The sequence below is a fragment of the Miniopterus natalensis genome, chromosome 1 (genome assembly GCF_054644295.1).
Source record: "Miniopterus natalensis isolate mMinNat1 chromosome 1, mMinNat1.hap1, whole genome shotgun sequence".
Lineage (NCBI taxonomy): Eukaryota > Metazoa > Chordata > Mammalia > Chiroptera > Miniopteridae > Miniopterus > Miniopterus natalensis.
Genome location: NC_142081.1, coordinates 163,828,294 through 163,855,520, shown reverse-complemented (window position 1 = coordinate 163,855,520; position 27,227 = coordinate 163,828,294). Strand labels below are relative to the sequence as shown.

At 35.7% G+C, this 27,227-nt stretch overlaps 1 protein-coding gene across 1 annotated transcript in view; it reads right to left on the bottom strand.

The window, feature by feature from the left end:
• The window catches only part of LOC107537221 (transmembrane serine protease 11D), a gene marked incomplete at its 5' end in the record, with an annotated part of 34,681 nt that extends 8,802 nt beyond the window's left edge, over nucleotides 1-25,879 (bottom strand). The window contains 5 exons of the mRNA XM_016213199.2: nucleotides 6,818-6,856; nucleotides 8,263-8,420; nucleotides 17,039-17,106; nucleotides 23,254-23,372; nucleotides 25,756-25,879. Coding sequence (XP_016068685.2) covers nucleotides 6,818-6,856; nucleotides 8,263-8,420; nucleotides 17,039-17,106; nucleotides 23,254-23,372; nucleotides 25,756-25,879 — 508 coding nt within the window. The remainder of the gene's footprint in view (nucleotides 1-6,817; nucleotides 6,857-8,262; nucleotides 8,421-17,038; nucleotides 17,107-23,253; nucleotides 23,373-25,755) is intronic.
• Nucleotides 25,880-27,227: the final 1,348 nt, after the last annotated feature.

The following is a 27,227-nucleotide window of genomic DNA, read 5'->3' as shown; positions in this document are numbered from 1 at the left end:
AAGCACATTTTTCATTAAAATGAAGCATGAATTAAATATAATGAAGTTGAAAAACACCCATAGAGGTAGCATTATCTTGTAACATCACTTAAGTATCTGAAATAGGCCAGCTATCAGTACATTAGTTTTTTTTTAATTAACTGAAAGTGAGGATTTTTATTTTTTATTACATTTATTGGGGTGACATTGAGTAATATGATTATATAGGTTTCAGGTGTGGGTTTCTATGTTACAAGATCTGTATATTTCACTGTGTGCATACCACCCAAAGTCAAATCTTCTCCCATCACCATATATTAGGACCCCCTTCACCACCCACCCCCTTCCCTCTGGCAACCACCACACTGCTGTTTGTGTGCATGAGTTTCAGTTTTATATCCCACATATGAGTGAAATCATTTGGTCCTTAGCTTTTCCTAACTGACTTATTTCACTTAGCATAGTATTCTCAAGGTCCGTCTGTGTTGTTGCAAATGGGAGTATTTCGTCTTTTCTTGTGGCTAAGTAGCGTCCATTGAGTACATGTCCCACATCTTCTCTATCCAGTCCTCTATCGCAGGGCACTTTGATTGTCTCCATGTCTTGGCCACTGTGAATAATGCTTCAATGAACACGGGGTGCATATGTCTTTGCGAATACACGATTTTGAGTTTTTTCAGGTATGTACCCAGGAGAGGGATTGCTGGGCCATATGGTAACTCTATTCCTAATTTTTTGAGGAATTGCCGGACTGCTTTCCATAATGGTTGTACCATCTACATTCCCACCAGTAGTGAATGAGGGTTCCCTTTTCTCCACAGCCTCTCCAACACTTGTTATTGCTTTTCTTATTGATAACAGCCATTCTAACAGGTGTGAGGCGGTATCTCATTGTAGTTTTGATTTGCATTTTCCTAATTGTTAGTGAAGTTGAGCATCTTTTCATATATCTATTGGTTGTTTGTATGTCTTCTTGGGAGAGGTGTCTGTTCAGGTCCTCTGCCCACTTTTTGATTGGCTTGTTTGTTTCTTTGGTGTTGAGTTTTATGAGTTCTTTATATATTTTGGAAATTAAACCTTTATCAGAGCTACTGTTTATAAATACCATCCCCCATCTGGTTGGCTGCCTCTTTGCATTGTTGTCAGTTTCTTTTGCTGTGCAGAAGCTTTTTAGTTTGATATAGTCCCATTCATTTATTTTTGCCTTTACTTCCCTTGTCTTTGGGGTCAAGTTCATAAAGTGTTCTCTATGACCAAGGTTCATAAGTTTGGTACCTATGTTTTCTTCTATGTAACTTATTGTTTCGGGTCTTATATTTAGGTCTTTGATTCATTTTGAGTTAATTTTTGTACATGGGGATAAGCTGTAATCCAGTTTCATTGTTTTGCATGTGGCTTTCCAGTTTTCCCAGCACCGTTTATTGAAGAGACTACCTTTACTCCATTATGTGTTTCCGGTTCCTTTGTAAAAAATTATCTGCCCATATACATGTGGTTTTATATCTAGACTCTCTTTTCTGTTCCACTGATCCATTTGTTTCTCTGCCAATACCATGCTGTTTTGATTATTGTAGCTCTGTAGTATAATATGAAGTCAGGTAGCATGATACCTCCAGCTTTGTTCTTTTTTCTCCGGATCGCTTTGGCTATCAAGGTCTCTTGTGGTTCCATAAATTTCTGATGATTTCTCATTCTATTTCTTTAAGAAATTATATTGGGATTTTGATGGGGATTGTATTAAATCTGTATATTGCTTTGGGTAATATGGCCATTTTAACTATGTTGATTCTTCCACTACATGAACATGGGATATTTTTCCATTTTGTTGTGTCTTTTTCAATCTCTTTTAATAATGCTTTGTAGTTTTCAGTATATAGGTCTTTCATGTTGTTTATTAAGTTTATTCCTAGGTATTGTATTATTTTGGTTGCAACTGCAAAAGGAATTGTTTTTTTCATTTCTTTTTCTGAAATTATGTTGTTAGTATACAGGAAAGCAATGGATTTTTGTTACATTGATTTTGTATCCTTCAACTTTACAGTATTTGTTCATTGTTTCTAATAGTTTTTTTGGTGGAGTCTTTAGGTTTTCTCTATACAGAATCATGTCATCTGCAAAAAGTGATAGTTTTACTTCTTCCTTCCCTATTTGGATGCCTTTTATTTCTTTTTCTTGCCTTATTGCTCCAGCTAGGACTTCCAGAACTATGTTGAATAAGAGTGGTGAGAGTGGACATCCTAGCCTTGTTCCTGATCTTAGAGGGAAAGCTTTCGGTTTTTCACCACTGAGTATATTAACTGAGGGTTTATCATATATGGCCTTTATTATGTTAAGGTACTTTCCTTCTATTCTTATTTTATTGAGTGTTTTAATCATAAATGGATGTTGTATCTTATCAAATGCTTTTTCTGCATCTATTGATAAGATCATATGATTTTTATCCTTTCTTTTGTTAATGTGGTGTATTACATTGATTAATTTACATATGTTGAGCCATCCTTGTGTCCCTGGAATGAACCCCACTTGATTGTGACATATTATTTTTCTGATATACTTTTGTATTTAATTTGTTAGTATTCTGTTTAGGGTTTTTTACATCTGTATTCATCAGAGATATTGGCCTGTAGTTTTCTTTTTGTGTGTTATCCTTGCCATGTTCTGGTGTTAGAGTTATATTAGCCTCATAAAATATGTCTGGAAGTATTGCCTTTTCTTCAAATTTTTGGAAGAGTTTGAGAAGGATAGATTTTAAATCTTTGAATGTTTGGTAGAATTCACTAATAAAGCCATCTGGTCCTGGACTTTTATTTTTAGGGAGGTTTTTGATGGTTGTTTCAATTTCCTCACTGCTGATTGGCCTATTTAGATTTTCCAGTGCTTTATGATTTAGTCTAGGAAGATTGTCTATTTCTAGGAACTTATCCATTTCTTCTAGGTTATTGAATTTTTTGGCATATAGTCTTTCATAACAGTATGATCCTTTGTATACCTGTGTTGTCTGTGCTGACTTCTCCTTTCTCTTTTCTGATTTTGTTTATATGGGTCTTTTCTCTTTCTTCCTTAGTGAGCCTAGCCAGGGGTTTGTCAATTTTATTAATCTTTTCAAAGAAGCAGTTCTTTGTTTTATTAATTTTTTTGTATAGCCTTTTTGTTCTCTATTTCATTCAATTATAATCTAATTTTTCTTATTTCCTTTCTTCTGCTGACTTTGGGTTGATTTTGTTCTTCTTTTACTAGCTCTTTAAGATGTGATATTAGGTTATTTACTTGGGATTTCTCTTATTTCTTGAAATAAGCCTATAATGATATAAACTTCCCTCTTATTATTGCCTTTGCTGCATCCCGGAAATTCCTATGTATTGTATTGTCTTTCTCATTTGCCTCCTCTGGATATCTTTTTATTTCACCTTTTATTTCTTCTTTGACCCAGACTTTTTTTAGTAGTATGTTGCTTAATCTCCCTGTATTTATGGTTTTGTTTACTTCCTTTTGGAAATTGATTTCTAACTTCAAGGCATTATGGTCAGAGAATATGTTTGGTATAATTTCCATCTTCTTGAATTTGTTGATGCTAGTTCTGTGACTCAACATATGCTCTATCTTTGAGAATGAATATTCCATGTGCACTGGAGAAGAATGTATAATCTGATGTCCTGGGATGAAAGGCTCTGTAAATGTTAATTATGTACATTTAGTCTAGTGTTTCATTTAAGGCTGATATTTCTTTATTAATTTTCTGTTTTGTTGATCAGCCTAGAGCTGTCAATGGAGTATTAAGGTCCCGAACTATGATTATGCTTTGGTCTATTTCTTCCTTTAGTTCTGTGAGTAGTTGCTTTAAATATTTCAGTGCTCCCAGGTTTGGTGAATGTATATTAAGAAGTGTTATATTTTCTTGATGTAGTGTCCCCTTTATCATTATAAAGTGTCAATCTTTGTCTCGTGTCATTTTTACTTCTTGAAATTTCTTTTGTAAGATATAATTATGGCTATACCTGTTTTTTGGTGGATGTTATTTGCTTGGAGAATCATTTTCCACCCTTTTGCTTTGAATCTACCTTTGCCTTTGCAGCTTAGATGTGTCTCTTGTAGGCAGCATATGGTTGGGTTTTGTTATTTGATCCACTCTGCTACTCTGTGCCTCTTTATTGGTGAATTTAGACCATTTACATTTAGGGTAATTATTGATGTAGGAGGATTCCCTGTAGCCATGTTATCTTTCATTTCTGGTAGCTCTGTGCCTCCATTGGTTCTTTTCCTTTGTGCTTCTGTATGTTTTTGTTTGGTGGTGTTTCATACTTCTCTCCTCTATGTCCTCTTTTTTAAAGCTATGTGTGCTGGTTTGGGGATTTTTGTGTTGGTTACCATTAGGTTTATAAAAAATAAAGTTGCATATATATAATTTTTTTTTCTTTCGAGTGCATCTGATGTTCATTCTTCTTTGCCAGTTCAGACCTTTATTCCCTCTGCTTTTACGTTTTTGTTGTCACAAATTATCCCTGTTTAGGGTGTAAGTTTTTTGGTGATCTTACTCGTAGTGTTGTCACCTTATGTTCTTTGTTTCAGGTAGAATAACTCCCTTGAGTATTTCTTGCAATGGGGGTTTTCTGGCGATAAAATCCATCGGCTTCTATATGTCTGGGAACATCTTTATTTCTCTTTCATATTTAAAGGATAATTTTGCTGTATATATTATCTGTGGCTGATAATTTCTCTCTTTCAGACCTTTGAATACTTGGTTCCATTCTATTCTGGCTTGTAGAGTCTCTGCTGAGAAGTCGGATGAAATTCAGATTGGTTTTCTTTTGTAGGTCACTTCCTTCTTTTCCCTGGCTGCTTTGAGAATTTTTTTTTTTTTTGTCATTAATTTTTTACAGTTTTAATACTATGTGCCTTGGAGAGGGCCTCTTTGGATTGAGGTAGTGAGGTGTTCTGTTTGCTTCTTGGATTTGAGGATCTAGTTCTTTCCATAGGTTTGGGAAGTTTTCATCCACTATTTGTTTGAATAGACTTTCCATTCCCTTCTGCTAGAATGCCTATTATTCTAATATTACTTTTTTTCTAATGGATTTATATAGTTCTCATAGAGCTCTTTCATTTTTATTTATGCTCAGGTCTCTCTCTTCTTCCCTCTGCATCATTTCTAGATTCTTATCTTCAAAATCACTAATTCTTTCCTCCATCTGGTTGACTCTGTTTCTATGCTCAGAAGCTCATTCTTAATCTCCTTAATTGCTTGCTTAAAGTCCAGGATATCTGATTGGTTCTCTTTTAAAGTTTCAATCTCTGTGGTAAAGTTTTTTTTTTTTTTTTTTTCATTAATTTGTTTTCTGAGTGTACTGAATTGCCTATCTGTATTTTCTTTCATCTCATTGAGTATTTTCAGAACTGCAATCTTGAAATCTCTGTCATTTATATCGCATATTTCCATGTATTCCAGCTTCCTTTCTGGGGTGTTTTTATTTTCTTTCTGATCATCTTCACTATCATGGTTATTCATGATTTTTGCTATTCTCCTTTGTCTAGGCATAAATGTCCCTTTTATAGTAGCATTCTCTGAAGAGGTCTTTCTACTACTTTCCAGTAGATGGTGCTGAATCACAAGATTTATTTATTTATTTTTTTAACCTCTGAGCTCCCAGACTTGACCACCACAACTTCTGTAGGACAGTACAGCCTCGCTGCTTGGGAGTCAGATTTTTTAGCCCTCACTAAGCACCTGGGGATCAGTCACAGAGGGAAATAGTGGTTCTACTGCAGTAGCTCTTGGTTTACAAATAATATGCTCCTTGACCTGACATTGAGGGCAACAGGAGGCAAGTTTGTTTTGGGAGTCCAAGGGGCAGCACGGCTCTGTTTTTCCATTTCTTTGTCCGAAACACCACCACCTGACAGTGGACAGCATGTGGCAGAACCCTGTGCTCTGTCAGGCATCTGCTGGCTTAGTCACTGCTCTGCTAGCACTGCTGGACTGCCCCCTGCAGCTCTCTTTTCCTCCCAGCTGAAGGAAGCACTAAGCACCGGCTATTGCCTGCTCCCAGCTGCAGGGCTGTGTCTGAGTTTTACTCCCTTCTTGTCTTCCTGTTTATTCCTGGTTGCCCCCCTTTAGATGTGTCAATGTTTAGGTCTCTCAGGTGTGCCTCTGTATTGAGTAGGGAATTCTTTGTTGAATTATAGTTGGTTAATTTGTTGAAATTTCAGGGAGAGAGGCCAATGGGATCTCTCATGCTGCCATTCCTCTGATGTCACTAAACTATTTTCTAACTACACTTTATCAGCAGAGAAGTAAACTGCTGTTTTCTAGTGATTACATTTCTGCTCTCCTGGCCTGAGAGTATACAGAATGACACTGGAAAGTAGCGACTTTTCCTTTAGGTTAATGACATAAAATTGACAACTCTTTTTATAATTTTAAAAAATTATACTTTATAATGAACTTAAATCCACAACAAAGAAAACTATTGTAGTGGTTAGGAGAAGCCATATAAATGATGTCACCAAACATAATTTACACTTTTATAGAAATGCACCATAGGATCAGGGCAGGAAAAGCTTCCCAAAGCTGCCAAGAAATTTTTCATGAGGTCACACTCAGTGCAGATTGAGTGGAATGCCACTGCTACCTCTCTTTTCCTCTGAAAAGAGGGGAAAACTTGAGTAGCACTCTATGGGCCAATGGAATCAACAATGTCTTATCTCAACAACAGTCCATGTGAGTGAACTAAAGAATAAAGATAACACCTCAAAAGACACTGCTTTGGCAAAGGGCACAAATGAATAGACCACTTACTCTTTATATTCTGGTAAACCATATTTACAAAATAATTTTAAAAGTTACCTTGATTGAACATTTCTACTGTATCCTGGTCAGTAAGAGCTGGCATCAAAAAACAAAAGAGTGAGAGTCAGATTAATATATTAAGGACTATATAACTTTTTTTTATATCTTTATTGATTTCAGAGAGAGAAAGGAAGAGGGAGAGAGAGAGATAGAAACATCAATGATGAGAGAGTCATTGATCGGCTGCAGCCTGCAACCCAGGCATGTGCCCTGACCGGGAATCAAACCCCAATCTCCTGGATCCTAGGTCGACGCTCAATTGCTGAGCTACGACTGGCTGGGCTGACTGTGTATCATCTTATTTTAATTTCTTAAAGGGTAGCCCTCAGATAACCATATTCAGAAATACTTAGAGAGCTGCTAAAATGCAGATTCCTGGGTTCCTCATTTAGTAATGACACCACTTCCACCAGTAGTTAGACATCTGAAATGATCTTATAACACTTTCTTTCTTGTACTTTTCACATCTTACTGGTTTCCAGATTTTGTACTTTCTAGCCTCTAATTCTCCTTTGAATTAGTCCCATCCTCCCCATCCTGTTGGCCACTGCTTTAATTTATGCTTTCATCATTTGACACCTACACTCTTACAATAACCTTCAAACTGGATTCCCTGCCTCCACTTTGCACTTTTCCATGCATCCACCTCTACTTTACCAGACTGATTTTTCTAAAAATGTATGTCAGGCTATATCTTTCTCTGCTTGAAATCTTTTAATGATAAATCAGTTCCTTATTTCCTATAAGGTAAATCTAAACTCAAGACAGGTTATCACACTCTTTAAAATCAATTTATGCAAACTTATTCACTGCCAGAAGTTTCACATTTGCTTTTTACATGTCAGAGGAGCTAAAAAATCCTTTTGGAGTCAGGAAATAAAAAGAGCTGACCACTGCTTTTCCTCCTTTGAACAAGAGAGACTTGACTTCAAATCCCAACTCCCTGGGATGGAAGAAAATGGATGTAGATTCAAGAAAGTCAGAAGTAGAGATGCTTTCCAGAGAGAATATAGGGATATTGCTAAACCTCCTAATTTCCTTCTTTATTCTACAAGTATTTACCAGACACCTTACAGCTGCATGCTCTCTTCTGGGTGAGGTGATCATTAAATTGTCCTCTGACCTTGAGAAGCTATTTACCATTCCTGCAACATACCTACAAATTGAACATCTGAAAACAACAATCCTCATAAGAAGTATTGAAAGAGAAAATAAATAATTTGTAGCAAATAAAATTTACTGTATGAGTGCTAAATGATTTTTTAAACTTTAGAATGTTTTATATTAGAGGGCTACATATTATATTTAGCTTTATAGTGTATTGTTTTCATAAAGTTTAATTCCAAGGAAAAAAAAAGTTAGTCTCTTATTAATTTAAAATGTAGTTTAAGTTACATTGAGGGACTTATGGAAATAAAATGCTATATAAAAATAGTACTTGCATGTTATCTCAGTCGAAGGGTTTATTTCCAAGTTTTCAAACTTATTCGGTATTTGAAGTAAAACAGACTCAATTCTGCTTTTCATTGATGCTGCATTGTTATTTCTAGAGAATTTAAATTTCATAACAATTTCTGCCATCACACCACTGCTGTTTGGCCTGAAAACCATAAACATATTTTTTAAATGGATAAAAATGATAATTTTTTGCTCTTCTATTTATATACCTCTCTTGAATGAACATTAAAAAATTTACTTGAGGTATTAACTTTAAAACAGATCCACAAAACAGTGTTTGCATATGTAATGATATATCATAATGCTATCCCACAAATATTTGATCTCAATGCTTAGGACACTGTACCTGGCTTTGAAGTCAGAATACCCAAGTTTGAATAGCAGCTCTGCCATTTACTGCTTGACTTTGGATAAGCTATTTGTTTCTTGATCTTTCTGTATCTAAGTCTCCTTACATTAAAATGGGTTATTATGAAGATTACATGAGGTAATATATGCAAACATTTGGGGAATAATATGTAGCATACAGTAAGTGCACTATAAGTATTAGCTATTATTAAACTTCTCAAATCTTCAAAAAACAACCCCATTCATCTCATTAAACAAAGTTATGAAGAGATGAAGTTCCAATTTTACATGACTTAGAGGCTCGAGCTAAATTTCTGGTACCTATGCCCATTCATATGGATACAAAATTAAATTTTAACTTGTATAGTCATATGTTTTATCTATATTTCAATTAACTATAGATATTTCTCACTACAAACCTTGATAATTTGACTCAAGGCTATAATTATTTAATATCAGGAAAATTTCCAGGAGATCCAAGATGGCGATGGGTTGAATGGAAGCTACACTGACACTCTCCCAGGACCAAACTGAAATTACAACTAAAATATAGAAAAATTACCCTGAATAATCAACTGCAACTGAAGACTAGCTGGGGAGCACCCTCATAACCAAGGGAGAAAAGTGGAGACCACATATAGATTGGTAGGAAGTACAGAGGCATGAGAGGGCTGGCTGGGCTCCAACAGGCAACAACTGAAGGTCTGCAGGGATATCTCAGCTGTGGGGGTTCCCACTGAGAACTCTGGGATCTAAACCCCAAGCTGGGCTGCCCAGCACAGAGCACCAGTACTGAGAAAGGTACCCATATGACATCTGGCTGTGAAAAGCAGCTGGGTTTCTGTCTGCCAGGGAGAGATGGCTGGAAATGCAGGCACCCTCTAAAAGGGCCAACACACAAAGTTTCATGTGCAGCCACTCTCCTTGGGCTCTGGCAGAGGCAAGGCAGAGTGGACTACAGCAGTGTGAGGAGAACCCAGGGGAGCTGGCTGGGGAAATAGATCTGAGGGCATCCATCTGGACATCTGGACCCTGGTGCTCAGTCATTCCCCCATACAGCATAGGAATCTTTCTCAGACATTGACCTTCCAAGCAGCTTTTGCCTGGGCGGGGGGGAGGGGACGACAATTGCTGCACCCTGCTGGGAAACCTCTCACCCCACCCTGTGGAGTTCCTACAGCCTGAGGCTCATTAAAAGTCTAAATAACAGCATCTGGATGCTTTGAGTCTTTGCCTGATTTGCTTCTGGACCCAGGGCTTGAAAAAGCAGACCTTGGTGCACATCTTGGTACTGTTCAAGCACACCCAGCCCCAGCAGAGGAAACTAGAAGCTGTGGAGTGTGGAAAACCTCAAACAAGGTACTCATATCATAGGAGTGCCAGAAGAGGTCAAAAGTAAGCAAGTGTTGGAAAACCTATTTGAAGAAATAATGGCAGAAAACTTCCCTAACCTAGTGAAGGAAAAAGTCACATAAGTTCAGGAGGCACAGAGAGTCCCAAGCAAGAAGAACCCAAAGAGACCCACAGTCAGAAAACATCATAATTAAAATGCCAAAAATCCCAGACAAAGAAAGAATATTAAAGGCAGCAAGAGAAAAGCAATCTGTTACCTACAAAGGAGCTCCCATAAGGCTGTCAGATGATTTCTCATCAGAAACTTTGTAGGTCAGAAGGGAATGGCATAAAGTATTCAAAATAATGCAGAACAAAGATCTGAAATCAAGACTACTCTATCTAGAAAGTCTATCATTCAAAATAGATGGTGAAATAAAGAGCTTGCCAGACAAAGAAAGGCTTAAGGAATTTATCACCACCAAACCAGCATTGCAAGAAAAGTTAAAGGTACTGCTGTAATAATAAGTTGAAACAGAGAGAATGAGAAACATACGCATAAAGAAATAAAATGGCAGTAGATAAGTACCTATTAATAACCTTAAATACAAATGGATTAATTGTCCCAATAAAAAGATATGGGGTAGCTGAATGGATAAGAAAACAAGACCCAAATATATGCTGTCTACAAGAGACCCACCTCAGAGTAAAAGACTCACACAGGCTAGGAAAAAACACACAAAAAGAACTTCTGGAGGACTTTAAAGGAGAGATAGACAGCAATACAGTCATAGTAGGGGACTTTAACACCCTAGATAGATCTTCCAGACAAAAAAATCAACAAGGAAACAGTGACTCTAAATGACACACTAGGTCAGGTGGATTTAACTGACATTTATAGAACATTCCACTCCAAAGCTGCAGAATAGGCATTCTCCTCAAGTGCACATGGGGCATTCTCAAAGATAGATCACATGTTAGGACACAAAACAAGTCTCTACAAGTTTAACAAAATTGAAATCATATCAAGCATTTCTCAGACATTTGCACAATGGAATACTATGCAGCTGTAAAAAAGAAAGATCCCTTACACTTTGAGACAGCATGTTGGGACCTGGAGAGTATTATGCTAAGTGAAATAAGCCAGTGAGAGAAAGACATATGTCATATGATCTTATTCATATGTGGAATCTAATGATCAAAATAAACTGATGAACAAAATAGATCCAGTTACATAGAAGAATGGAATAGACTGAGGGATCTCAGAGGGAAGGCAGGGGTGGGAGGGGGGTGAGATTAACATAAGAATTTATCTGCATATATGCATAACCCTTGGATACTGACAATAGTAAAGGCCTGGGGGGAAGGGTATAGGGTGGAGGGGATCAATGAGGGAAAAAGGAGATATTTGTAATACTTTCACCAATAAAGATAAATTAAACATAAGAGATAATTTCCACTTCCTTCCATGTAAATCACTATGTAAATTACTCCCTTTACTAAACATTGGATGTCTTTTCTGAAAATGTGCATTAGGAAAATTTAGATTTGATGCTCTCGTATGCACTTGAGACCTTCTCTTCTCATACAATTGCTAGTTCTCCCATAATATTCATTCCAGGGTTAATTTAATATTTAGTTAACAAGTATTAGGTAAGTACTGTCTTGTGGTAGTCACTATTTTTATTTTCAGAAATTGGCTATGACCAAGACTCACAGTTGGATCTTGCAGTTTAGAAGCAGCAGACACTGAACAAATAATTATAACTTCCATTTCTAGCAACATGAAAGTCTAAATAATTTTTAAAAACTTTCCAAATCAGCCAGTAATGCTAGAAGAAATATAATAAATTCCTTTTGAAATGCAAAGCTGAGCTCCCATGAAGGTAAGAGAAATCTTGGAAAACCAAAAATAAAGAAGAACATGAATATTATGTGGTAAGCTCTAGAATGTGCAACAGGCTTGAGTTTTAGCATTTACACAGACACTGAAGATGAGGCTTTAGGTTAGTGTAAAATAGAATGATGGACATGAAGTTTCAGACTAAGGCCAGGAATCTTAATGAACTAAACCCTCAGTGAAAGCATGGATTAGATAGAAAAAAATCTGCTTATTATCTCATAAAAGAAAAATAAAGGAATTTGTCTTAGAGGTCCAGGTCTAGATGGAAAAAAGAAGATACTCCTGAGAACTCATTTGCAGCATGAAAGTTCTGGGTATGCATTTGTACTACTTGCATGGTCCATGGAACTTTAAGCTAAGAAATTGTTAAAAAGAAAAAACAAAATTCAGCTGATTAAATTTGAAGATCTAATTGGCTTTATTAAGTGATTCATGAATCAGGCAGCATCCCATCTAGCAATTAGAAGGGGACTCCAAGGGGTTGTACAAAATGTAAAATTTTTAAAGGAAGAATGGTGGGGCAAGGGAGCTACTAACAAAATAAAAGAATTACTTTTAGACCATAAAGTCTTATTTGGGGGTGGGGGATGTTGGCTAGGGCTTTTGTCATGCAGAGTACCTCTTCTTTCTATGGAGGTGAGGATGGAGTAGGCCCACATGACAGATTACCCAACTAGTGCTTGACCAGGAAATTCCAGACTGGTTGATTATGATTATATTTCTGGGAGAGGTTGAAACTGCAATTAGGTCAAGTATTAATTCTAGGTTTGGTATCATATAGGCTTTTAACAGGAGTGTTGCCATTTTGGGCCTGTATCTTTTCCCTTCAACATAACCTAAAAATGGTCATGTTCTGCTGACCCTCTTAGAGTGTCTGATAAAATATAATCATCTGGAGGTATGTATGTTAAATCCAGCCTGCATAGGATCCCAGTTATGAAGTGGGATTAAAGATAAACATACAGTCCCAATGGTAAAAAGTGTATCATGAGCTAGAATCAGCACAACAAGAAGAGCATCCTTAAAACTTCACAAAATAAAATTTACAGAGTCAGGTAAGTATATTTGAAATGGTTAATGACATAAAAGGGAGTATCATAAATATGAGAAAAGTATAGGACATCATCAAAACAGATCAGGCATATTCTCTAAAGAAACAAATATAATTTACAGACAGGAAAACATAGTTTTTTACAGACAGGAATTTACAGACAGGAAAATGTAGTTTTTAATTGAAACTCAATGAATGGGTTACATAGAATATTAGGCAAAGCTGAGGAGAAATTAGTTAAATGAAAAATAGAGATGAAGAAGTCACATGGAATGGTGACACAGATAAAGAGATGAAAAAGATGAAATACAGTCTCTGAGATAGGAGAAAGCTCAATGCTTTCCTAATTTAGTGCTAAAGAAGAGCACAGAAAAATAAAGGAGTAGCCATACTACAAGAGACAATGAGAATTATCCAGAATTGATGACACAAAGCCTCAGATCACAATGACTCTGAAGCATACTAAATAAAGGCCACATACAAATTTATTAAATTTTATTATAATAAAATTCTGAACTCCAAAGAAAAATGTAAGGATTTCAAACAATAGAGAAAAACTAGCTACCAAAGAACATTTTGGCTGAGGGGCAATTTCTTAATAGCAACAATGGAAGGCAGTATATAATTGTCTCCTCAAAGTGCTGAGAGAAAATAGCTATCAACTTAGAATTTTATATCCACACTAAAATATTATTCAAGAATGAGGTTAAAAGGGACATTTTCAGATCAAAGCAAAACAAAAAGTATAGTTTATCACTTATGTACTCTGTGCAAGAATTTATAAAGGAAATACTTCAGTAAGAAGGAAACTGAACTCAGAGGGAGGGTAAGAGGTACAGGAAAGTTTTGGAACAAAGAAAATAGTTAACTGGTAAAGTAAAAAGACATTGCCAGTATAATTAGAGTGACTAATTGGCATTACAAATAAGGTGAAATTAAAACACCATTAATAACAACATGAGTATTGTATTATTACAAGTTCTCTGTATTATTTGGAAGAAGGTTAGTGGATCAAGCCAACTCTCCTTGTTTAACTTTTAAGGATATTCACTAAAGTAAGATAAATAGAATACAGTACTTCTAAACTAGTCAAAAAAGAAAAGAAAATGAAGAAAAAAATCATACAGAAGAAGGCAAGACAGTAGGAAAAAGCATAGAAAAAGCAAGATAAAGAACATAAAATAATATGTAAGAAATAAATACAAATATAACATTAATCACAATAAATGTAAATTGACTAAATTCTCTAGTTAAAAGCAAAGATGGTCAGAATGCATTAGAAAATATAATCTACTGTCTTGTTGTAGGAGAAATATTTACCATATAAAAATACATAAATTTTGAAAAGTGTGGTAAAGATTTACTGAAAAATAACCACAAGAAAGTCAGATATAAGAGACATTAAGATTAAAAAATATTAATTAGGGATAAAATAAATTAATACTTTGATAAAAGAAATAATTCATGAAGAAGATATAACAATTCTAAATATATAGGCACTTGATAATATGTCCTCAAAATATATTGTACAAGGAGAAACAATTCTGTAGTTGTAGATTTTATTTGAATAACTTAATAAGCTTAATTGAAAGGAATAGAATTGATTATCCAGGTATTTGTAAACAATATATCAGAAGTGATGTAAAAATGTAAAAAAAATGACTCACATGGAAAAATTATATTTAATCTCTGCCTCATATCATACACAAACAAAGCACCTGAGAATAAACTGCAAAATTTAAAACTTACAAGAAAATGTTGGATAATGTCTATGTACATGGGGCGAAAGAAATTCTTAACTAAGACATTTTACAACTTATTTTCCTCAAAAATTGATGCTATAAACAAAGTATAAAGATATGCCATAGACAGGGAGAGTATATTCACAACTCGGAAAGTGATGGATGATTGGTACCTACTATAAATACAGAACATCTACAAATCAGTAAGAAAAAGAAAAACAGTAGATAAATGATAAAGATATGACTGTGCAACTCAAAGAAGAGGGATCTTTTGTGAATCATAAACATGTAAATAGATGCTCAAACAGGAACAAGTGTCTTATACTTACTAATTTATTTGATCATAACAACCCTATCAGAGTCATGCCACTTTTTCTTGGTAACTGTGAATAAAAACTGGCTTTTCAAGGGTAATAATCTCCTGATTTGTAGGCTTTCTGCACCTCAAATTCTCCATTAACATAATGTCTTTTAGTACAGAAGGAGAAGGGGAAAAAGTGTGTGTGTGTGTGTGTGTGTGTGTGTTAGGTAGGGAATAACTTACATGTCGTCTTAGGGCTAAGGAGAGTGAAGAACTGAAAGAAGTCTAGTGATGAATAAAGAAGAGAGTGGAGAGCAGCAGTAAAAGATAAGCTCAGAGATGAAGATGGTAGGAAGAAGTCAGATAAAGGGAAGTTTAGGAAACTTTTAGACATATAAATACAATGTCTCAAGGAGACATATATAAATACATATACATATATATTATATATATCAAGAATACACATATCTTTGATACATATGTAATGTGGATTGAAGGAAGGGCAGGAATTGAAGATGACTCGTGTTTCTTCAACAACTAGGGTGAAGGTTTGGCCATTGAATAGAGGTAAGCAACACTAGAAGAGTAACATTTGGTGGAAGAGAGATGATAGGTTCAGGTCTGGACATATTAAAACTGAGTTGTCTGCAAAATATACATATGATGATATCAGGTAGATGGCTGGGCATATTTATGTCTCGAGATGAGAGCTTTGGCCCAGAGGTACAACTTTGAGAATACTCAGCGTATAGTGGCAATGAAACCACTGAATGGAGAGAATGAAAGCTAAGATGAGAGGCTTATAGCACAGCCTGAACTCCAACAAAATTTGAGGAACACAGAGAAGGAATGCGAACTAGCAGAGAAAATGAAGTAGAAATGTAAGGAAAATTGGGAGGGGGGGGCTCTGGGGTGTAGGTTTATGGAAACCACAGGATGGTACTATTTTAAGAGGATTCAAAGTCCAACAGTGCCACATACTGTTGAGAAGTCCAAACAGGGCTGATGATTTCTTTGGAGTTTGTGATTTGCATGCCATTGTTGAACTTGGCAAGAGCAATTAGCAGTTTGTGGTGAGGTCAGAAGTGGGATTGCAGGGAATTAAGTAGTAAAGGGAAGTGAATAAAAGGAGAGAAAATACAATAGCTCATTCACTCCTACATGTTTTGAGAGCTGGCAGCTAGTATGGAGACCTTCACAAGAAGGTACTAAGGCAAATGTACACTGAAGTGTATTTTGGAACATACTTTTTTTGTGTGGATTCTTCCTACTCCTCTAACCACTCAAGAAAATTTATCTGACCAGAGCTCTATTTCCCTGGGTACTCGATAGGTGACTCTACAGAAAATAAGAAAAATTAAATTTTCTTGTGGTATTAGTATTTGAGAAAGAATTGAATAATTCTTTCTTTCAAAAAACTTTTGCATATTACTTGAAGGATTGAGCAATGTGGGCAGGAGGCATTTGTGATAGGGTCAGTAAAGGGTGACTATTTTAGTTGTGAATGCTTGTCTTATCACATCATGTGAATAGGTACACATTCAATTAAAGCAGGAATGGCAAATAGCTAGCATGCATGCTGCTACTCCCTTTATTAATTCATGACAGACATGCTTGGGTTTGCCACAGCATCCTTTATGTTATAGCATTCCAGGCAGACAAAAGCCCAAAGCCATTTTTGATGTTGTTTATAGTATTCTAATCTTGTATGCGTATGTCCAGGACCACAGCACTGCACAACTCCAGGGGGCATTGTTTACATAGACTGCATTGTGAATGGTCTCCACTGGATTTACACAACAGGACAGCCCTGTTACTGTACCTCCACCCAAATCTCTCTCCACTCTTTCCTTCTTTTCTTACCAATAATTAAATATGGTTATTTACATTAGTAGGTAAATAGATCATATCTGACATGTTTTGTTTTTGTTTTGGCATTGTTTTTTAAACTGCTCATGATACTATTTTTATAACATAGCAATGAATTCTGTAGAAGTTTCATTCATTATCCATGCATTGAACAAAAGTCAAATGGGCCAAATTGCATCAAAGCTTCCATATGTTTTTAGATATTTCCACTCACCTCAGTTTGACAACATGAGCTCTGATGAACTGATTTCTTAAATTTGATTCTTTGAATGTTGTAGTAATCTGTAGAAAGAAAGGGGAGCAAAAAAATAGCTGTCATTCCAGTTCTTTCTCTCTTAGTCCTTGCTCCCAACCTTGCAACATGGGATTTATATTAATGAGAAATAGGGACTTGAGTTATTAGTTCAGCTCAGTTTAGTTCAATTCTATTTCAGAACCCATGGATTGATTTAGGCAGGTTATATAAACTTTTGATGCAGGCCCACTTCTTCATTTATTACACAAAGGTGATAGTGGACAGGATGTGTCTTCACTAGAAGCCATTCTGAACACACTAGATGTTTTATTCAATGAGAGCCTGTGTTATGTGATTTGGTGGCTGTTCCTAGGGGGTTGGGGCTGGAACCAAGCCAATATTAGGGAAGTCCACTGATACAACTTACATTGTGTAATCCTTTAACAACTGTTTTTAAAAGGGTAAAAAAATAGGTATCAATGGAAATCTTGAAGAGATGGGGGTGGAGTGTGGGGGGGGGGGGGAAGCAAAGGGTGATCTTTTCCTTGCTATTTCTGATTAATGCCTAAGCATCAGAGGCTATTTTTAACATCAGTTGGTAATTTCCCGACCTCCTGTTAGCTGTCTCCCTGAATCATTGCTCAGTCCCAGCAAGGAAACCCTCTTGAGGTACAAAGTTTAGCTTTACAGTGAACTAGGAGTGGTGCTAAGACTTGGACAGTTCCCCCAGATGCAGGGTCAAATGTAGTAAGGTTTCATAACTGAGAGTGGATTCCATTTGTACTGTGAGGTTGCACCAAAGTGGAGGTAGACGTGAAAAGATGAAGGTAGGGAAAGTAAGTAGCATGCTGAATGTTACAGTAAGCCAAGTTCTGAAGCCAGTTCTTCAAATTGTAAAGTTTATGCAATCTCTGTTACACCATATTGTATCTTATTTTGTCAATATCCATTCCTATAGGCAGATGTCAGGCCACCCAGCTGTATATAAATTTTGGTTGAAGTCATGGTCATGGATGAGATCATCAGGAGATAGAAAACTGTGTGAGAGAAGAGGAGGGTGTAGGCCAAAGCCTTGGGAATTTCAACATTAAATGGCCATGTAGAGGAGGGTAAACCTATAAAGGACACAGAGGAGGTGCCAGAGAGGCAGGAAAAGAAAAACAGGTGAATGGGTGTCATGAATAACTCTCATGGAAATCACAAAATCATAGACATTTGCGTTAGAAAGTACTATAAAAATTATCTAGCCCAACAATTTTATTTAACTGATGAGTAAACTGAGAACCAGAAAAGGGAAGTGAATTGCATAATATAATGGAAGGTTCTAGCACTAGTTCATTGCTTATTAAGTATAACAGTGTTGTCTGTGGGATAAAGATAATGATGGTGCTGATGTTACCAATTGGGAAATTACATGTGGTCAGGAGATCTTGGTTTGAATTGTGGTTCTACTACTTTCCAGTTGGATGGCCTTTGATGCTTTTTAATCTCACAACCTTTGCTTACCTGTCTATAAAAATGATTTATTAATTCATATGGCTGTTTTGAGTTTAAGGTTAGATAATATATGTCAAAGTGCTATGTAACCTATAAAGCACTATTTGAGAGCATTATTCATATCTTTTAAATGTTTTATGTGTTTTTACAGAAGGATAAATATATAAGATTACAAAACTCATATGTCATAAGAATTTCAAGGGAGATCTTGTTTAAATAGATTCTAAAGCCATAGTACTCTAAATAGTTTGGAACTGGTGCAGGCAAGATTAATCCGGGGAGAAGAGTAGAGAACAGAAAAAAGAAAAGGAAGAATTTAGTGAATGATAATGGTAGTGTGACAAATAATTGCACTATTTAACACATAATTTTGGTACCACCACCTAGCTATTTCTTGGGAAAGAGGTGGATCTCTACTTTATTATAAAATAAACTCCAGATGAATCAAAGATAAAATTACAAAAACTGAAATAAAAAAATACAAAAAAGAATATGTAAGTAAACATGCTAGAATATTTGGAGTGGAGAAAGACATTTTTAACCTGGCACAAAAGTAAGAAATCATAAAAAAGAATGATAATTTTGGCTACATAAAATGTTGAATCTATTGGGTATAAAAACCCTACATTATAAACAAGGCTGAAAAATCAAATCCCATATCAGATAAATAAATGCAAATGAATGATAGGTAAATTTTAATACTCTAATAAGGAAAGTTTTTTTCCCAAGGTTATATAAAAAAGACAAATGTTTCATTCAATAAGAAAATGGGCAAGGTCATGACTAGGATATTAAAAAATAAAATAATAAAAATGACCAATTAATATATGAAGGAAAATTAAATCATATTAGTAATCTCAAAAACCCAAATAATGAGATATGACTTTTTATATTGGCAGCAGTTAAAAAGATTTACAATGCCTAGTGTTAATGCTGTAGGGAAATAAGCACACTTATGTGTACTTACATACTACTGGTGAGAATGTAAACTGGGGCCCTTCTGGAGTGCAATCTAGAAATTAGTATAAATGTTTAAAAATGCATAGATCACACTCGATATAAAAAAGGGCTAGAATAAACAAATACATGGGGAAAAGAGGCAAATAGAAGAATCTTATTCTTCAAATATGCAAAGCTTAACTCTCCACTCTGTTATTCTTAATGTGTGGCCCACACATAGTGTCTTTCTTCAAAAGAGTATAGTGTGGAAAAGGGAGGGAGTAACTTTAGTGTAGAGACCTGACAAATACTACTTCAACCAGGTGACCAAGGTCAACAGTGAGAAGTCATGTTGATAATATGCACCCCCTTCATATGATGTAATGAAAATGACACTTCCCTCTGTGGTCTTCATCCCTCAAACCCACAACCCTAGTTTAACCATGAGAAAAACATCAGAAAAAAACCAATTGTAGGACATTCTATAAAATACCTGGTCAGTACTCCTCAAAGCTGTCAATGTGATCAAAACCAAGGAAAATCTGAGGAATTGTCATAGTTTTCAAGAGCATAAGGAGACATAACTAAATATAATGTGGTATTCTGGGTGGGATTGGGGAATACACAGAAAAGTACATTAAGTAAAACTGAAGGAAATTGAATAAAATGAGGAATTTGGTTAATAACAATGTGTCAACATTGGTTCATTAATTGTGACAAATACACTATTGTATGTAAGATGTTAATAATAGAGGAAGCTGGGCATAATGCATATGACAACCCCATATTATCTTTACAACTTTTCTGTAAACCTAAAATGCTTCTAAAACAAAATCTTCAATAAAAAACAAAACATTTAAAAATATCTAGAAAAAAATTTTAAAATGCATAGGTCCCATACTCTATTAACTCTATTCCTGGGACTATATTCCAAAAATATAATCATGCAAATGTGCAAGGATGTGTAAACAAGGGTGGTTATCAGAATGAATGTTGAATATAATAGTGAAAAACTGGGAACAGTTTAAAACTCTGTCAATAAATGGCTGGTTATATAAAATATTGTATATCTACACACTATAATACTGCTTAGTTTTTAAAAATGATATTTTTCTAAATGTGTTGATATTTCACTCTATATTGTATTTTTGAGAGAAAAGTAGACAAACTAGCATATATAGTGTGATTCCATTGACAGATAATTGTGTGTGGGCATGTATGATGTATGCATTTTGTATAGAGAGGTACCTGGAACATCAAAATATTAGTAGTGGATATAGCTAAGTGTTGAGATTTTATGCATATTTCTTTCTTTTTTATATTTCTTGAATACCCTGAATTTTCTACATGTTTGTATATTATAATAAGAGACAATTCTAAAAATAGTTTGATTTTGATAACAAGGTTTATACATGCATTACAATTTACCTTAAAGAACATTTTTGAGAATAAGAATAATAAAACTTGAATTAGGGAATATTAATAGTTCTTTTATATTTAATATTTTTTTAATTTAATAATTTTTGTCCTTGGGGAGTGTGTTTGAAAGACTTATTGAATACCTTCCAAATGCACTGGTAGTGCTTTTATAAAGAAATTGATTTAGTTCCTACTTTTCAAATTGTTGAATGTACATTATGATTTATTATGCCATTTCTCTTCAAATTAGCCTTTTGCAATTTTACATATGCTCTACTAAGGGTGAACTGAGCTAACATACCTGATCTGTCTGACAGGGAGTGAGTGACCCCCTGAGGGCTGAGGACATCTCTGGCATCTTACTGTAATGGCAAAGGACTGGGTTCTATTCCCGATAATGAAGCTAGGAGTCTACTCAAAACCCACCCTTTCAGTTTGCTCCCTTTTATTAAGCTGGGTACACAGCTAAAACATTTCAAGACATCTTTGTGTGGATGTGAAAGCTTCATTTTGAGTAACTGTCCTCAGAATGGCCTCCTGAGTTGTATATCTGTAGTAGCTTCTTCAAGAAATTCAAGAATGTCCATTGGCTTGAAGTCCAAACAATGGAATCTCATGATACAAATGATATAACTAAATATTTCTGTTGCTTTCTCATAACAGGTTGGGAGGAGAAAGTAGTAAGTTGGGGAGGAATGTTGCTTTGGTGAACCTAAGATAGAAGTTTTTTCAGCATTTCCATATTTTCCATAATATTCCCTAATTCAAGCTCTTAGCTTTTCTGGACCACCGTAGTGAGCTTTTAAATAATCTTAGTATGCAGGCTCTTCTCTTTGTAATCTAACTTTTACATTTCTGAACACAAATCTGTTGGCTCCTGTTCCCATAATGTTGCCTCCAGCTCAAGATTTTTGCCTAGAAAATAAAGTCTAAAGTTCTTAGCTATGCACCTTCTCCCCTCTATGCCTTTGCTTATGTTTTGGCTGTGGTGGGACTTACTCATCTTTATAGTCAACCTAAGAAGTCATCTTTATAAGAAGCCACCTCTGCTCAACATGATTGAATGTAATTCATCCTCTCACCACAAACTCATGTTTGCCTTGCTCCCATGTCATGTCCCCATTATACATCTTGTATTGTAAGTATTTTTAGGTTTGTTTAATCTTTCGTGTTAGACTCAGCTCCACAGCAGTGGGATTCACCTTCTGTTTTTGTATGTTCACAACATTTTTTAGGATTGATGTTTAATAAATGTTTATTATAGGAACAGGAGGCTCCCACTATTGACATAATCAAATGATGTTCCTCAATGTTAATCCTATATCTAATTCCTGGCGTAGATTCTCTTCCCAAATCATTCTAATTTAGATGTTTATTCTGATCTCATTAAACACTGAAGTGATATACCTAACTTCCCTTGCTCTAATTCCATGCTTACCTAGCAGTTGTCTCATAACTTGACTCCCAGTGAAGTTTGCCTCTCTGGGAAAAATGTGTTAGACAAGCAGGTGATTCAGTGCCCAGCTATGATAGTTTTCATTATGGATTTACTCAGTGGTTCCCAAAGTGTTGTCCTTGGACCATTCGCATCAGTATCTCCTGGGAACTTGTTAGAAATGCAAATTCTTGGGCCACCTCCAGACCTACTGAATCAGAAACTCTGACATTGTGGCACAGAAATCTGTGTTTTAATAATCCTGCAAGTGGTCCTGTTATGTGCTAAAGTTTTAGAATCATTGGATTAATTTATATTCTTAGGACCCTTTAAAAAGGTAAGGGTAAGTAAGCAACCCTGAGACTGGTCAGCTCTGACTCTGCAGGGCTGAAGGCCAGCCCTTGGTCTGCAGTGATAAACACACACGAAGGGGTCTGCTTGTGCGGTTTTCTGGTGGGCAGCCTGTGGGCCTCTTTAAGTGACAGGCCACGCTTGCTTTGTGTAGTTTGTGTGTCTGTCATTGAGCCAAAGGGTGGTGTTGACCCAACTATGTTATTATTGATACGCAAACATGTCTTTTAACACCTACTACCTGTGTATTTGTTTAGTTGGATCAGAAAAAACACACAACTAAGGCCAAATGAAAAGGGTTTCAAAGGCAGCCTCAGGAGGCGTAATGCATGCCCGTCTCACACAGACAGCAGACTGCCCGTCCTTGAGGTTAATTTGGTCATGACCCTCCTAACACTTTCAGATTAGCTTGGAAAAAGCAGGAAGAAATACATCGTTCACCCTTCCAGAGAGAAAAAATGTAGAGCATCTAGCAGTGGCAAATGTATCACAAAATCATAGGTTTATTTTCATTTTTATGATGGAATAAGAACAAAGACAGGTATTAACTTACCACAGATTCAATTCTTCCACTCAAAGTTCTATACTCCTGTGTAGCGGGTGAGTTTAAGTGATCACTATATTGAACATTTGGGATTTGAAAGCTGCTAGAGTAAAAGTAAGATTTTTTATCTGTAAAACAAAGGAAAAGCATAATCAGTCTCACATTACTAAGTACTTTAATCTTTACTTTATTCAGGATTAGGGGGGCCTATATTACATAATTAAAAAATGTTTGCCACCCTTAAAAGACAAAATACTCTAAACTTAATATAAATGTATCTATAATAAAATTATTTTTCCTTTGGTTTTAAAAGAGATTGGCAAAGCTGGGTCTGTGACAGATGTATGAAAATCAGAACAGCATTATTTGATAAATTAAATTATTCAGAAGTATTATAATTTTCATTCTAACTATATTTTGGGAAGACTTATAATTGCAGATTTATTCATTCAAAAATATTAATGGATGTCTGTAATATGCTGTTATTCATTTATGCTGTTATTAGAAATAAGCTAAAGTAATTCTGAATAGTTTTAAAAATTATTTCAAATAATATTCTTCTCAGAGTAATTAGTGACTTGCCATTACTTTTCTGGGCTAAGCTAGAAAATAAGCCTTCTCACAATATCTAATCTGGTGGTTCAATGTGAGTTATTTCCATCAAAAAGTGTCTTCCAGGGGACATATTCAGCTTTCTGAAGGAAATAAAAATCCCTAAAACATACTGAACATATCTTAGAAACATTATGAATATGAAACAACTAATGCGTCTCAGGAAAATAATCCCTTCTTCCTTTTGAATATATATATATGACTTATGCTGAGAAATATCTCAACGGTAGGAAAGAGTTGGGGATCTTCGGGTAGGGTAGTGTAGTCCTTTGTGGTAGAGGGACAAGTCTTTCTAGGACCATAAGTGGTCAGCGGGACACACTTGGAAGAAGACTTGCCGAGGCTCATCCCTTTGTGCTTATGTGTGACGATTCAGTGCCATTGAGAGTGAAAGCGCATTAGTTTAATCTGAAACTTGATACTGCTTTTGCCTACCTTGTAACTCACCTTATACATGTTTGGCCTCAGGCGATGCGATAGCAAAATGTAGCCAAAAGCAAAATTTAGCCACAACTTTGCAATTAGATTAGCTGAAAGATGATTCCTAGTTATTTGGTTTTTCTAATATTGGTAATTGTATTGCACCATTGGGAGTTTTTCAATGCATAATTAAGCATTTTTGCTAATTTGCAATAGCACATACAATAAATTATGTTCTCTCTAACTTCCCACACTCACACATCCCCACACACATTTTAAAGGATTTAACAGAATTATAGCTGAAATAAAAAAATAATCTCAAAGTGTATTTTGAAGTGAAAACAGATTATAGCATGTATTAACCAGTGAATTTGACACATTTTATTTATCTACATGAAAACATCTGAAAGAATATTCACTGAGATATTAAGGTAAGTTGTTTATAAGTGAGCAGGGTATATGTATTCTTTATATTATTTGTTTCTTGCCCATGTTTCCTATATTTTTGTGATGTAATAATGAAAAAATTAAAATACGGCAAATAATAAAAGAGCATAGTTCTTTTTAAAGTTTGTTTTTATCCCCCCCCCCCTTTTTTTTACTTAATTGCAAATTCATCTCCTATTATAACTGTTCTGCTACTAGGACTGTGTTTTCAGGAGACAGATTATGAATTAACAAACACTGTTACATCCAAATTTTAGGGATGAAACTTAAGTTTCTTTACAATATTTCATTTTAACAATTTTATCAAATTTTATTAAATGAAAAAGGAAATCATGGTATTAATGAAAAAACAAAATAGGCAAATTCTAGTATCAGAAAAGCATTAAGAGATTTTTTTTTTCCCTTTGGCCAGAATACTTTTGCCTGGGTAATAATGTTTGTTATATATATAGATTGAGGGAAAATATGGAAACAAACACATATTTAGGAATATGTAAGTAAGAAATATAATTATTTTATATTAAGAAATAAAAGTGGCAATTAAAGAGTGGCAAACTTTTAAAAAATATTAGTTTCAGATGTAAAGCATAGTGGTTAGACAATTATATAATTTACAAAGTGTTCCCCCTGATAATTCAAGTACCCACCTGGCACCACGCATAGTTACTACAATATATTGACTACATTCCCCATGACTGTTTTGTGACTACCGATTTGTACTTCTTAATCTCTTCACCTTTTTTCCCCCAGTTCCCCAACCTCCCTCCCATCTGGCAGCCATCAGTTTTCTCTCTGTATCCTTGAGTCTGTTTCTGTTTTGTTTGTTCATTTATTTTGTTCTTTAGATCCCACATTTAAGTGAAATCACATGTTATTTGTCTTTCTCTAACTCATTTCACCTAGCATAATTCCTTCTAGGTGCCCCCATTTTGTCTCAAGTGGTAAGATTTTAAAGAAAGCCTAACTTTTAATCTGAAAGTGTATTTAGTTATTTAGACTGAAAAGTGGCACTTTTCATTTTCTGGTACTTACCAAAAGCTAAAAAGTGGATCAGTAGAGCTATCGTCACTGCCAGGATTAACACCCCTGCAACAACACCAAAAAACACTACATAGGGGTTCAGGAATCTTGAGGTCGATGGCACCCGGGCTGGCCTTTGAACAAGAGAAAAACGTTAAAGGCTACTCATTTCACTCAGAGAAGCTATTGTTTTCCTGCTCGTGATCATTTTCTGCCTTCTCGGGTCTCTTAGCTTGCACATGGTTCTATTTATGGAAAACCAAGTGATTCTTGATGGGAGTTGAGTCCTGGAAATAAACCTGACCTGGACGACATTCTCCTTAATGGTTTTTCTTTCTAAAAATTTTCAGCATTTTGTTGACACTGAGGTAGTCTGATAGAAGAATAAGGAAACCTGACCTTTTGTCAGTTGATGCCAGTTGCTGAAATTCTCACGCGTAGTAACCAGTTGCTCCCTGTTTTGCTATAACTTCTTCCACGACCCTACGTGGGATACTTACTGTAGAAAGCTCTCTCACCTGGGCACCGCCAGGACTGTACAGAGGGGAGGTCATTTTGAGTGGGGAGAGGGGGAGAGGGAGTCAGAACAGGAGCATTTTTCACTGTAATATTATCCATATTGTAAAAATGGGGATGTGGCCAGAGGCTGAGAACTGAGGTCCAAGAGAGCAGCGAGCCCCTGAAATGAATTGGAAGTGTACGAGCAGCAGAGGATTTGTGTGATTTATTATATTACCTTATGCATTTGTCAACTGCAGTGTAATCTAATAGATTGGTATTAAGACAGTATCTGGAATATTGTATTAGGCACATGGCCCATTTGCTGTCTTTTACGCTGCCTCCCTGCTACCACACACACTCTCCTACTGGAGAGGTCGTCAGAAGAGCCGAGTGTGAATTCCTGTTTTATCCCTTGTTTGATTGGAGGTCATATTGTCGTTTATCTGAGAGTTTCTTTATTTTAAAAATGGGAATAATATACCGGCTTCACAAGGCTGTTTTGAAGATCGATGAGGTTATGTGAGATGCTATAAGTTATATTTCTAGTTAAATAGGTTATCCACTAGGCTGGGAGCCCTTGAGAATGCTTATGTTTCTGACACTTTGTAGGGTGCCTGGCATACATAAGTGGTTCATAAATATTTTTTATATTTATAAATATTTTCTGTATGTGTTAACTCCTGGCTATGTTTAAGACTTTAAGGTCTTAACAGAGCTGAAAAGCAGTTACATTTCACCAGAATATAGACTGACTTTCATTTTTTCTGTCTGTTTTGCAAACATCCTGGTGTAGGTGTGAAGGGAGTGCTCTGAGGTCAGTGATTCCCAGACATTTAGGTTTCACAGCAGGGTTGCCTGGTGGTGTCTGGGCTCTACCCAACTCACGGACTTATGGAAGGGCACCTCCTGGTATTTTGCAATGTACCCCTATACACTGTATGCTGTGGCTCTGGGATCAGTAACATGTCAGAAGATTATTGGAG